The sequence below is a fragment of the Lissotriton helveticus genome, chromosome 7 (genome assembly GCF_964261635.1).
Source record: "Lissotriton helveticus chromosome 7, aLisHel1.1, whole genome shotgun sequence".
NCBI lineage: Eukaryota > Metazoa > Chordata > Amphibia > Caudata > Salamandridae > Lissotriton > Lissotriton helveticus.
In genome coordinates this window covers 820273843-820288781 of record NC_136068.1, presented here as the reverse complement: position 1 = coordinate 820288781, position 14939 = coordinate 820273843, and the positions used below count along the sequence as shown (strand labels likewise).

The 14939-nt window shown below is 44.8% G+C and overlaps 2 protein-coding genes across 16 annotated transcripts in view; both read left to right on the top strand.

The window, feature by feature from the left end:
• Positions 1 to 14939, top strand: part of PKD2L2 (polycystin 2 like 2, transient receptor potential cation channel) — a 2146539-nt gene that overhangs the window by 924493 nt on the left and 1207107 nt on the right. The window lies entirely within an intron of this gene.
• Positions 1 to 14939, top strand: part of LOC144769238 (uncharacterized) — a 195835-nt gene that overhangs the window by 14225 nt on the left and 166671 nt on the right. Inside the window, exon 2 of one of the 4 annotated variants that reach the window (XM_078653293.1) lies at positions 13887 to 13977. The exons of the other annotated variants lie outside the window; for them this stretch is intronic. Within the exon in view, the coding sequence (XP_078509419.1) occupies positions 13887 to 13977 (91 nt within the window). The remainder of the gene's footprint in view (positions 1 to 13886; positions 13978 to 14939) is intronic. 4 annotated transcript variants of the gene reach the window in all.

Sequence of the window (14939 nt, the reverse complement as noted above, 5' to 3'; positions counted from 1 at the left end):
CTCCTCTGCAAAGTATTTACATGAGAGTACTCGTAATGTGAAAAGTATATGTTTATAACTGTCGGTTCTAAAAATAAAACAACCATATCTCTGGATAAACAAACAATTGGCCTGGAGTTCAGTCCTTGAGTGAGTGAAATCTTTTGCTGACTGAGTGTGGACATCATGCTTTACACTGTCCTCTGGTACTGCCTTACTGCTCGACCAAGCTACCACTTTGGAGAGTAAGGTCAATTCTGACTTTAACCTCTGTTATACCTCTGGGGTTGGTGGACTCTATACACACTGTACTTCCTTCTAGTCCAGTATGTAGAGCCACTTTCTCACAGAGGCCTTTTTCCTATTTTTGATTTTTGCCCTCTCAAAGCCTTCCCGTGAAAGGACAAAGTAAAGGTGCTCACACTAGCCCAGGTCCTGTCTGCTACAGACCCTGGAGACTGAATGGTGGAGTTGTACCTGCATGGTGTTTATTTCCATATGCTGCAGGCCCATAGAATTTACTTGGGATTCACATTGGGCAAGGAGCATTCTCAGTTTGCACTGCCTCCCTATGGCCTAACCAGTGCCCTTAAGGTTTTCACGAAAATGAAAGCAGGGGTTGCAGCATACTTTCGGAGTTCAAGGGTACCAGTCTTCCCCTAATATAATGACTGACTGCTGAAGATGGGCTTGCTCCAGGCAGTCATTAACCACCTCCAGTTCACAGAGAACCTCATAACATGGTTGGAGTTCACTATCAACGTCCCATTCATCAGTGCTATTTCGATTATGATACGGTTTCGTGCCTTTGCCCCTGGAGCACAGTCTAAGACATTCAGACTATGATCCTGACATTCCAGCCTTGGTCCTAGATCTTAATACGGCTGAATCTGAGACTTCTGTGTTTGTTGACCTCCTGCATCCTGATGCTAGTCATACCAGGTGGCACATGTGGGCTCTGCAGTGGGGCCTGAATTCCTGGCGGGCATAGCGTGTTGGGAATATGTCAGGTTGTATCTAGAAGTCGGAGGATACTGCAAAAGACCTGCCGAATTGGCTGCTAAACTATGATTTGGTCAGTGGCCGACCCCTTGTCTAACCCCACCTGGACCTGGCAGGGGTCACCGATACATCATTACTGGGTTGGGAGGCCACCTGGGAGTGTGGAGATCCGAGGCCTCTGGTCTTCAGCAGGGACTTAATTTCACATCAGTTTGTTGAAGTTGAGGGTGATTGGCTTGCCATTGAATAACTTCCTAACCATTATAAGAGGAAGGCTGCTGCAGGTACTCATGGACAAACTCACCGCCATTTTGTACTGCAACAAGGAGAGAAGGGTGGGGTCTTGGGCCCTGTGTCAGGAGGCCCTGCACTTCTGGGAGTGGCTAGCTGGCAGGGAATTTCTCTGGTGGTAAACCACCTGGTGGAATCTCTAAACGCTAGGGCAGGCTAACTAAGCTGCCAGTGCTTAGTGGATCACAAATGACAGTTGGGCCCTGAGGTGGCAGAGGGCATCGTCCAGCAATGGGCAGAACCCTGGCTTGATCATTTTGCCACTGCCAAGAATGTGTAGTACCAGCAATTTTGTTCATTGGAGTTTCCAAAGCAACTCTCTGTTGAAGAAGCCTTTCATCTAGAGCTTAGGACTCTCCTGGCCTGAGATATAAGGAAGACTTAGAATGACCAGGCCAAAGTCATCCTAGTGGCACCAGATTGGGGAGGTCTAGCATGTGGGTTGCTTCCTGGGACATACAGAGTCCCCTTTCATATGCCCTGGTAGAGAGAAACCCATAACATCAGGAAAACTCCATCCTGAGGTTCCACCTATCAAACACTCTCCTCATGTGCTCTGAAGACGAATGAGTAATATTACCTCAGAATTCATTTGAGGCTCTTTTGGGGACTTCTCTGCATTTTCACTACTTTCTCCTTCCCTCTGCAGAAGGGAACCTGAACCACATTCCTATGTTCACTCCCAGTTACCTGCTTGGACACTCTGGTGCTGATCCAGTAGATATCTTTTCTCCAAAGAACTCTGTGCACTGGAAGGTTAACCCAACCCCACCTATTTCCCTCATTCTCGTCCTTCGGTGCACCCAGCTGACTCCCAAGGGCAAGTTACAGCGGCTAGGGTGGAAAACGTGTTGAGGGTGGTAGGGGAGGAAACCAGATCACGGTGTTGGTGAGCACAGTACTATTGTAATTGTGCGTCATAACAGGAAACTCCTGACAGACCCTTCGGCCATTAAGTAGAACCCTCACGGAGCTCTGATACTAATTATGAACCTCGTAACCAAAACGCTTCCGCCACACCATTTTCAAAAGAGATAGAAGAGTGCTTGTGATAATACAGACTAGGTGATGGTACCTTAAAGTCTGAGAGAAAGAGTTGAGATAAAGGCTGCATGATTACGGGTAGACTCTGGATTGATGTCGTAACCAATAAGGGAAACACAAGGAGATGATGGACGGAGCGCTGACACTTTTCAGACACTTACCCCAAGTCACAGATCTGGGTTGAATCCATCCTCATTCTTTAGCTCACTTCGCCACCTCAGTTCAGACACAGCTATATGCAAATCAGTCTTGACCCTGTGCCTCATAAGAACAGTCCAGCCTGAACTGCCAAGCCAGGTCTTCCCTGAACCGGAAACAAGCATCCTGAGACCGGTATCTGGGTAACACCCATCATCAGAAAGGCTAGCTTGAATCCAGTGGCAAAGTGAGCAGGGGACCCACGTCTGGGCATACCCATCCCACTTAGGGCGATAAGTGTTACAGCAAACAAATGATGGACGTAATGCTGACAATGCAAACATTCTACCCCAGTCAAAAGATCTGGGTTAAATCCATTGTTCTATTGCCCACTACGCCACCCCAGTTTGGACCCAGACATATGCAAATCAGTCTTTACCCTGTGCACCTTGGTAACAGTCCAGACCGAACTTTCAGGTCAGGTCCTCCCTCAACCGGAATCAAGCATCCTGGGACCGGTTTCAGGGTATGTCACCCTTTTTCAGCCAGGCTAGCTTGAATCCAGTGGCAAAGTGAGCAAGGGACCCACGTCTGGGCATACCCATCCCACTTAGGGCGAAAAGTGTTACAGCATACAGATGAGCAAACAAATGAGTAAGCCACAGTTTGGCACCAAGTCAGCAGGGAAATAAACCAGGACAATCAGCCATCCCATTTCGTTCCCCACGGGAAACATCCTTTTCAACGCAACTTTTACCACGCAGTGCCTTTACGACGCAACTATTACAACGCATGTCATTACAACGCTTAGCGCTGGGGGGCGCTCTAGGATAGGGAATAGATGTAATTTACTATCCAACACCTTCCCTACTATCCACGGGGACTGGAGTTGGAATAGTAAATTAAACTATTCACTATCCAGCACCCCTAAGCGATATGCGTTATAAAGGCATGCGTTGTAAAAACTACGTTGTAAAGGCATGCGTGGTAAAAGCATGCGTTGTAATGTCATACATCCATTCCCCACAGCACGACAAGTCCCAGCCTTACACCTGACTCCCATCGTAAGCAAGATATCTTGCCTCCTGTCTCCCCTAATACTTCCAGACATCCAAAACCTGCTAGTCAGGTCATGTTCCTCCAAAACAGTAAGAGTAGCAAGTCACTGGGTAAGAAGTCCCTGAACCCTGCCGAGGGCTCCAAAGCATCTTGGATGAGAGGGAGAGAGGTGCGCTACCAGCGAAAGGAGTTCTGCAGATGACCATTGCAGCCTCCTCACAAGGTGCACCCAGCTTATCAAAGCAAATAACACAGGGCCTCACAAACATCGCCCAAGAGAGCAATAGGCCCTGTCGCAGTCAATGCTACGTCTGAACCACATGGGGGCCACAGAGTAGCTTCTCAATCCCCACCGGTATGCCACAATAAAATCAACACTATATGAGACCTTAGGAAGGTACCCAATGACGTGCAGGAAGCAGCCAAAAAACCGAAGCTTCCTGAAAAAAGGCGCAATCAAAACACCCAACTCCATTAGGAAAAATCTTGTTATAAGGCACGTGCAGAGACCAGAGGGGCATACACGTGTCCTCAGGACATGTTGCAATTACCTACAACCCCGAAATTGCAACAATCATCCTCCTTTCATGGCGCATCGCGCATGCCAAATGGTACGATCCGCATCAATAAAACTGCACACACACACACATTTGGGAAGGCAGGGTGTTAGAGGGCTGGCAACGCCCATGAAAACAATAGTTAGATAAAAGGAATTATCCATATGCAGATGAAGATCACCCCATAAAAATACATCCCTCGGTCATGGCGAGGGGGGAGGACCCATTGACCAACAAAATAAAACTCAGGCGATCCATGATTAAACACTCACCGTTCTCTAAGTAGCTGCCCCAACTGGGGCCACCTTGCGATGCCCCAGTAAAGGTTGCACAAAATGAATGCACAGAATATGCCCTTTAAAGCAAAGGTGCAGGAATGATGATATATGTGTTTTCTAAGCTAACCTACAATCCCACAGCTCTTATCCAACAGGTCTGCAACCAAGCTACAAGTGCACCACCTTTACTGCAGCCTGCCACCTCTTCAGGCATAACTTCCCAAACCTCGACCAGGCCCAAGTGTTCAAACCAAAGACTGTGGACATTTTTTTACAACAGACTCTTTACATTGTGGCAAGGAAAGACACCCCAAGATTCCAGAAAGCCACAGACCCCCCTCCAGCAACCATCCCAATGTTCCAAAAGTTATGTATTATTGCACCTTTGTGCTCCATCTGCTTAGCATGGGAATGGCCGCATCCATCTGTAGCAAGAAATATGTGTAGTCATATTGAGCCTACCTAGACATTTCTACGGTGCTTGCATAGGGACCTCGCCCACCTCACTCACTCTTGCACTGACCCAAACACTAGTATTCCAAACACACTACACAGCGTACTGCTGCACAACACATTGTACCAGCACGTGAACGGCGTGAGCACCCAGACGTCAGCTAGCTTGTGCCATGTCTGCTTGCTGATACCCCACTCTATGGGTGCCCACAGACTTTACTTATCCCAAGAAAAAGCACCGGAAAAAGCAAATGTCCGCATTCACCTGTACCAATGTAGGATTAGGCCAAGATACAACCCAGTGGAATCGAACCCCATAGAGTAGTGGTAAACATTAACTGGCATGAAACCAACTCCCCTGCACTACATCTTTTTTCCGAGCCTAGTGACAGTCAAACTGAGCTAGATAGAATGGGTAGGTGAGGCACTATAGGGGAGGAAACTGTTTGACCCTGAGATTTTCCAGAGAGGGGGATCTTGGAGGCAGCAAGCCTACTGCACCAGTGCACAAACATGTTACCTCCTCCCTCTGACTGTAGTCTTAGGTTGACCTTTAGTGTATCTGGGACAGTATTCCTCAATAACAAATGGACTCCAGAGCAGGGGCGGTGGGTGAGGTTTTAAAGTGGTGGGGCGCATACTGATTTTCATACAGCACCGTAGCGAGCGAGTGCAGCGAGCGAGCCTGAACCCCAAAAGGGGGGTTTGGGGGGATAACCCCCCCCAAGAAAATTTTTGAAAAAAAGAAGAAAAATGGTGCATTTTCACACAAATTTGAGAAAGCAGGAAGGTTAATAAAGCAATTGTGAAAGTGCAGTTATTACATTAATAGATGGCATAACATAGGTAGCTGCTTATTCAGTATAAGCACAGAGCTTCATACATTTCGTCCTATTATGCTCAGGTGCTGAATACAGACTATAAGACTTTCATGGAAATCTCAGCTCTAAGAGTAGAAGAAGTTGCACAGCAGTGTAATGGTTGCCAGGCTCGTTCCGCAGGAGCGTCAGGAACTTGAAGAAAAGTCCACAGTCTTCCCCTACGGCCTTCCGACTCTATTAGACTCTAGAGTAACGAATGGCACGCAAGGGGAAAACAGGGAAACAAAACAAGGAAAGGCAGGGGAAGAAAAACAGGTCTTGTGCGTGGGAACCTCTTCGTGAATTCTTGAAGAATAGGCACTGGCAGGCTGTAAAGGAAGATGTTACACTCTATTCTTATCTATACCAGAGAGAGTATGAACCAGCACACACTTGTATATACAACCTACACAGCTTTCAGTCTTGGTTCTAGTAGACAAATGGTTAACATAGGTTGTACCCCTGTGCAACAGAAGGATAAGATTATGAGCACTATGGTCCAACACAATGTCAGTATATACAATGATAAGGTATGTATGGCTCACCACTCTATTCCCAGAGAGGAGTAAGAGGAATGCGTATTCTTCTGTAGGTTATACGTTCAAATAATAATCTGCCAGGAGAGAGTGGTCATAAAGGTCACATGAAAGTCTTACAATATACTGAATATAAAAGAGGCAGCGGTACATTTTTTGTTTCTCAAATAACTTTTTTCAAAGTTCATTCTGTACAAATAGGAAAACTCCTGCTCCTTAGTAATTTAAACAGGTAAATGAATTGCTCAAGTAATCAGTTTATGATCACAGGACCATGAGGTCGAACACAGGCCCCTGCAGTGGATGCATTAGTCCACTAAGCCACCAGACCTGGCAACCTGCGGCCATGATCTCAAACACAGGTTTCTGGAGGGGATGCTGTGTAGTCCACTGTGCAACGAGGCCCGAAAAGCACCATTACGCGCCAGGGCTTGTGAAACCAGTCACCAATGAGTCCCTGGTGGACTACACAACAGGTTGCCTAAAATGGCAAGGCAGGTGAACTATGTCAACCATGTTTTCTCATGCAGGTGACAGGGAGACCAGAGCACAAGTTAAGGGGCCAGGGAAGCGGCTCTTTGATCTCAGCATGGTCCAGCTTCAAAAGTGCCTCAGATGTAGGACAAAGATGACTGCCTCTCGTCAATTACAGCTCGAGCTAGCAATGCCGCAGGGAAGGCTTCCCATTAATTCAAATGTGCGTCTGGAAATCAATTTTTCCACGCGCCAGATGTAGAATTGTGTCACACAAGTCAGACTGAATAGACGATTTTTTCTTCATTTTCTGTCATTACTTTTTTTTCTTGAAAAAAGGCCCCACTCCAAGAAACATTACTTCTCCTCATTTTCTAAGCCGACTCCGAGGAGAACCACAGCGCATGCTAGGCTCGGATCCTCTATCCTGGCACTCTGAGGAGCTTTAACACAATCTGAGGCTATCAAAAAAGCAGTTCAGTAGATTTGGACTCTGATCATCATTATTGTCGGCCTCTGCTCACATTGTGACAATTATTTTCATGTCTGCGCCTTGATTACCTCGGACTTCTCACTAGGCACTAAGGAAAATAGTGACTCTCCCGCAGCCTGACTGCATGTCTACTGGTCACAAGATTCGAGAAAGCACAAAGGGACTTAAAACACGTTCTGCTGAGCATCAGTGTAGAGTCGACCACCACCCCTTGAACCCCAGTATTTAGGAACTGGCTCTGGCACAGTGGGATGAGCCTTGGATTGTAATGGAAATCGTCAACAAAACAGACTGCAAACGACCCTTTGCACGCTACAAAATCTCTGCAATCTATGGACCCTGAACACGAACAAAACAAAAACCAAGTTCTGAAGGTGTGGAAATTCTGCTCGTGGGTGTAGTGGGGGCACGGTGGGCGGGGGCGGGGTGGGGTTCACTGTCACACAATAACTGGAAACAGAAACACACAACCACAGCCCGGGCGCATTGTTAATAACAAAATGCTAAGAAAACAAGACTTTGCAAAGGAATCATATCTTTTGTGATCCTGATCCAGGCACCAATTGAGCGATAATCTTACTGGGGGCAAGGAGGTTGGTAATGTGACGACGATAGTTCGGTCAGTGTCGCTACCGCGGTGCTGCTCCTGCTCGGTCAGTTACGAGAATTAAACCGGAGTCCGGTTTAATTCTCGTAACTGACCGAGCAGGAGCAGCACCGCTGTAGCGTCTCCTTACAGTGCAGGGAGGGATGCTGACAAAAGGTGGTGTAGAAAGGAAAGGATGCAACCACCAGTGGCTCAAAAACTAAAAAAGCATGCCTCTCGAACATTGTTGTGGTCCTTGGACTGTAGGCTTACAACAGCATGGTTGGTTGGTTGATTTGTGTATGAGCCTGACACAATCTTTGCAAGCCACAGTGCTCAGATTGTTTTACATCACAGAGACACAAGACATAAATACGTGTGAAAATACATGTACAGGAAATGCTACATAAGACAATGGGGGTTATAAGGTGTAGGAATCCCATATCGTAGATGTTACAATCCCTTCAATATTGGGGGGGGAAGAAGATCTCGGCAGCAGGTGTCTCAACCCTGTAAGATATTTTAAAATGCAATATCTTTGTGACCAGTTTAATCAACTAGGACATATTTACTGACACATTTATCCTTGTTGACAATTTCTTTGAGCATACTTTTTTTTTAAATGTATACATTGACTGTCAGGCTCTGTTTTACCAGCTCTGCCCCTTGTGACTTAGCCCCTTCGCCCTGCCACACCTGACTTTCAATTTATGGGTTCCCGGAGTAAACATTTCCAGGTTAGATGTCCTGCACATCTAACCTAGACTTCTATTGGAATTCTGTAGCGCATATTAGCAAGCCCATTATCACCGCTTTAGCGGCAGTTTCCTGCCGCTAAAACGGCAACCGTTTTATTGAGCTTTTTGCTAATATGCCCCCATGAGTTTTTGTGGCATATCTTTGTTCACTATGTTACTCAGCCTTTCCATCATAACATGATACTTCGTTTAGGTACCTCTTTCACCTTAAACAAAATGATTAATGGAGTCTTAAATAGTTACACCGACGGGGACCCCTTCTTCGCCACTTAGAATATTACATTAAATGTTTTCGATGGACACAAAGGGCCTACAGATATGCACATTAAATTAATCACCAACATTAGTGAGTACCAAAGAACTACAAAAGGTGCATTAAGAGCAGGGGGTAAATGAATCCATGGGTACCTGCTACATCACTTCGAAGGGTAAGGAAATCAATAGTCAGTCCCATCATCTCTTACGAGACTCATTTCTCAGATATATTCCTAACTCACTAGACTTATTCTCAGATATAATTATCTCCCACTAGGCTCTTCATTTGGATATACTCAAAAATCACTAGTGTGTTCTCTCATATATACTCAGCCTTCTCTAAGCTCATCTTTCAGATATGCTTACATTTCCCTAGATGTATCTCTCCTATATACTCAACTCTCATTAGACACAGCTCTCGGATATACTCAACCCTCACTAGACAGCTTATGGATATACTCAACTCTCACTAGACACAGCTCTCGGATATACTCAACTCTCACTTAGGTCATCTCTAAGATATACTCAATTAGCCCCAGGCTCATCAAATATACTGAGGTCATCTTTCAAATATACTCAACTCTCATAAGATTCATCTGCATCAACAGGTGTGAAAATATTGCCTAAAGTATTGAGGAAAAAAATAATCTTCCTATATTTGTTGTTCACATTAAATTGATTTTGCAGAGACAAAGGTATTTTTCACATGCAAGGAATTATACATTTTTGTTGGAACGCTCTGTTAAATAAAGCAACAACAAAACCAGTGGCAAATACAAAACCGCCTGCCTGGCCACCTTGTAAAGACTTAAATTGACAGAGAGATATGGCGGGTCTTTGCCACTCATTTTTTCACTGCAGAACCGATGCCCCTTCTGCTGCAGAGAGGTGATTTTTATATATAAGGTAGTTGATGAAAGCATATAGGGTGAGCACTTTCGGGCCGCTATGGTATTAAATAATTAATATAAAACTGCACACAGTAGTAGCGTAATGAAATATTCAGTGAATGAATTGTCCTGGGAGAAATACGTATTTGAAAAACCTTTTCCTCAAATTATTGTTACCAGTATCATGGCGTGCGAGATAAGGATTCAGCGAGAATTAATCATGAGGTCAGAAAATCACACGGAACCCCAGGTCAACTTCACTAGCAGAGCCGAGATTGACAGGCGAGTGTGGGCGCACGAAATGCAAGAGTGAAATGACAATCCACGACAGAGGTGGGCTGGCAAGGCTTGGACAAGGTGACGTGAGCCCTTCGTGACCCGGACAGGGTGCAAGAGACTTCTAAAACATTATTAGACAGGCCTGAGTCACGCGGTATTGAGGTAAATATACCTTACTTGTGCAACAGAAGAAATGTAAGGCATAGTCTGTCGGAGTGAAGGTGCGATCGAGCATTACCATTACACCCTAAATAGATCTGCTATAATCATCACTGCTTATTGTAATTTAACACAATGCTATTTTACAAAGTATCGCACGACAAATGCATTCCGAGAACATGTATTTACATCAACCTAATTTGTGCAGGCAAAGCCCAAAAAACAGGACCTTCAAATTAGGGTGGTATTTTCTGTGTCAAATATAAACCACGTTTTTACCATCTCTAATACAAAACAAGTGCACCCGATAAACTACCAATCATCGCTTTCTGCAACTGCGGCATTTTGAAGTGACATGAATCGACTGTATTGGCCATGTGTGGCTACCACTCCACAAGGTTGCATAGCTGCCAAGGTTTCAGATTGCTGTGTGTGACATTTTCATAATTTCATTGCAATTATGAGTGACATTTCAACAACTATGAGTGACACTTTATCGCGTGCAAAATCACACAGTGAACATGAGGGAAACTACATATAAATATAAATAATTACACTCATTTGAGTAAAGAGGACCTCTAAAAAGATCTTAAAACGACTACAAAGCACAAGAAATGGAAGGGCACTAACAGACTGTGTGCCTGCAGTTTCAGTAGCAAAAGGCAGGCAGGCACTGATGCTGCTCTGAAGATGTCATTGATTTGATCATTCATGAGCACGCAATAGCCTAAAAAACAAAACTCATAGCATAGCAAGTACAACTAAGAGATTATGCCCTAAATCGGGATTCTCTGAGACTGGTCAAACTGAAAGAGAAACTATCTTTGTTTTTCATTTCTGTTCAAGAACTCACTGACCAGAGAAAAATGCTGAACATTTAACACAGCAGATACGACCATAAATGCATGTATCTGCTAAGGCGCCACTTTCCATACTGGGAGCCAGGAGCCCAGTCGCACTCCGAGGGTAGAGGGGTGTAGTTATGCCCCTGCCAACCCCTAAATAGTCCCTAGATATTATTGCACATTGTTATTACAGCCTTTCTTTCACCTTGTGTTATATAAGTTAAAAATAATGACATGCATATTTATAGTGCTGCAAGAGGCCGAGACTTCGTAGCACTTCAAATACATGTCACTAATCTCGAATGCATCAACCAGGGTTCAATTCTGTGTCGCGCACATAGCAGGTTGCTTCAGTTTCTTTACATCAAATATAGGTAGAGAGCTGTATATGCCCCACTACGAGGCTAGTGACTTTCTTGCTCAGCCTCGCAGTCTAATACCCTGGCAAAAGTGAACGTGGAAGCCAGAGGAGGAGCATTCCACTCTGACATAATAAACCATGCACAAGATCACACAATTGGGAAAAGGGCAATACGGGATAGCAGATAGTTATGCGTTTACTATTCTAAAATTTAATCTCAGATAATTACTCAGCACAACAAAAAGGCAGTGTCCCCATAACTGTTCAATGATAGACAACTACCATTATAACTATGCTGTATAACAGTGCACAATACTCCAGTGCTCAATGACAGAAATACCCACAGCAGTGATAACCTCTGCCATAGAACTAGTTCATTAAATGTGAATCACGGCACTAAAACTCAGAGACAGTATTATCAACTCATAACAAAAAAAATTACTCACATAAGTGGTTAATGACAATAATCACACCTCTAACACACACAAGCTTCATATCACCTAATAATAAATTCGTAAGTTCCCGATACTAATAATGTCAGAGTACTGGACAGTAACGTAGCTAAACATTACTCATAAAAGTAGGACTGAACACCACAATACTCACAAGACGAATAGTCAATGGGTTCATCCAGAAGCAAAGCGTGCATGCGAAGACTATTGCAGATGTGAGTTTTGAGTGTTTTCTCGGATATAAATGCAAGTTAGTTATAATCCCGAAACACAATTTCAGTAGAACAAAAAGGCAGCAGCCAAGGACTCACCTTAAATCCCGTTCTACGGACAGAATCAGACACAACATCACTCCTGTAAAACTCCAAACTGAAAAGGCGAGAAAGTGAACAGAAGAGTTCAAACTTCAAAATACTCTCACTTTTGGTTTTGAGCGCAACCAATGACAGCAGTCAGGATGATGTTAATTAACCTTTTAGGAAATGGGTATTTATATTTGCGAGAGAGCACGTAGGTATCGGTTCTTGGCGCTACACTAAACCACAACGCAGCTCAAATATAATGGCATGCTAATGCAGCCATGGGAAAGAGAATATGTATTAAAGTAGCAAGGAGGCTGAGGGCGATGACTGTGACGATCCAAAGCGGGATGCATATCGGTGAGTGAAATTGTCTTGGAAAGTAAACATATACGTCATTACACGAGCAATACATGCACGCGCCGAGGAGTCAGCTCAAGGCGGCACAACAGAGCCTCGGATTACCTCACCCCTGTCAGGGGGCTCGTGATAGAGACTGCAGCAGCCGTGCTCCTTTAACGTGTCCAGTCCAGACACTGCCTTGTGCACATTTCCCCGTTGGCAAATAACGTTATTAAGCCAGGGCAGATGGCTCAGGCGAGGAGGCCGACACTGACGGCGCCAACCACCACTTTTAATAAAACAAACAATTAACAAAACCAGTGACACTAACCACCAGCCAGCTCGAATCGACTGACGTGAAGGTCTGAGTCGGACGGACAACAACGACGAACTCAGTCAGTCACTGCTGCTGTGTCAGAGTAGAGAGTCTCCTCCAGAATCATGGCCAATGCTGAGCCTGCCCACACGCGGCATCCAATCATGGATTGCCTGTATTTCGCGGGGTGGGCCAGCCAATCCTGGCGGGCATGGGGGCACACAGTCTGCTCGCCCTGGCGCCTTCTCAAAAGGACGGGGCCCAGCAAAAGACACCCCCCCCTCCCTCTCAGTCAACCTGACGAAGTTGACGGCTAAAGCGCATGCGCAAGGAAGTTTCCTACTGAATTCCTCATGCGCAGCCTGAGTCAGTCGAGTCAGACACTAACCCAGCCCCACCCCCTGCCAGACACTAACCCAGCCCCACCCCCTGCACCCTCCCTATCCCATCGGGTCTGTCCCGGTCGGAACACCCGATGAAGCGCTGCTTTATTTATTTGGTGCTCTCTCTCTGCTGCAGCCGCAGGTGCGTCCACCAGGCTTAGTGGGGCTACGCCCCTAAGCCCCAATGGACGCACCGCGGCTGCTCCAGAGATGGAGCTCCAGTGCAGGGCCATTCACCTTGATTATACAAGGGAACTTGAGTCTAGAAGGGAAGGGTTGAATGTCAGCAAGGATAGCCCTTGTCAGGAACTCTGGGACACTGAGATAGATAGGTACACATGGCTAGAAGGGAAGGGGCAACACCTAATTGTGCGGAAACTTACACTGAATTCCTTGTGTTTCAAAGGCATAGGAACTATAGTACTTGGCCTGAATGAGAATTGTGAAGCAATGCTGCACATTACAAATTACTTTATGACGCTTCATGTAATGTGTAAAATGACCGCCGAATCCAAAGTGCTCTAATACAGTCTTCAGACCCCGACTCTGTTGCCTGCTCTCCCGGCGACTGCATTTAATTAAACCAGCTGTTTCTGTTTTGCCAAATGCCTCTTGTCTTTTACTTTTTCAAGGTAAATTCACATTTATGCAGCATCTTTACCAAATGTTTTATAAGCCTCATATAGCTGGATATGAGAAATACCCTACCCTCTAAATGATGAATATCAAGATTAAAATTCATGTTACTTGTATGTATGTATTGTATGTATGTATGTATGTATTGTGTATTTATATAGCGCAAAACTGTCACCCTACGGGTATCCTGCCGCTTAGACTTGATGGTATACAGCACGTATAACAGCCTGGCGTTGATGGTGCTAAGTACTTGTAAGTATAACTCCAAACCTCTCTTAAATTATACACCAATAACAGCCTGTTTTACATAATTCCACCTAAAAGTCATGATTTTGGATGTCTCTACATTTACTTTCAGGTAGTAATCAATAGCATATGAGTGAATAGCAGATAAACCACGTTGAAAACCGATCAGTGTTAGATTAATAATCATATTGGCATGCAGCAGAATGTGAATATTTTTTCTTACCAGTGACTGAGGGAAATTTATAGGAAGGAGATAGTACAGAAAGTACAAAAGGAACCTTGCTTTAGGTCATTGGAGAGACATTTTCTGTGTGAGTCCATGGTCAGACCCCATGAACAACTGGGTGCAGGTAACAGTACAGAGTGATAAGATGTTTCGATCGACCTTATCGGATGCAGTTGTGAAGTCAACAAGTGGTCAGCAACAGATATAGAGTGTCAAATTTCTAAATCCTGCTTCTCTGTTTCAAATCAAAGTATTTTAAGGAGCTGTCTTAATGGCCAGACAAGTGGTGGTTCACCGACCTCCTTCATCTTTCAAAGCAACCACCAAGACTTACATGAAGACCAGATAATCCTCTGCAAGTTCAGGTTTCAGATCCTGCACCTCATTTTACCATCCTTTAATTTGACAGCATTCCTGTCAAATGCCCATATTCTAGGATTTCCTATGTGTTCTAATGGAAGAGACTGTGCATCTAGTTTAGTGAGAAAAACAGTAATCCAGCGATGTGTCTGGAAGAAGCAGTATTTCCTTTGTCCAGATTGGAGTTGGAGTTCTTTTTATTAAAGGTATATATTGCTGCTGTTATTGCGCACAGGCAATGTCCTCGTTCTTCGGGGCCCCTGTTATTTTAGGATTTTTGTCATTCACACCCTATACAGTGTTCTAAAAGGAGAATGCAGTTGAAATGACTTATTCAAGCTTTCTTCCCAATGTGGACTCTGATTTTCATTATATTCAGACG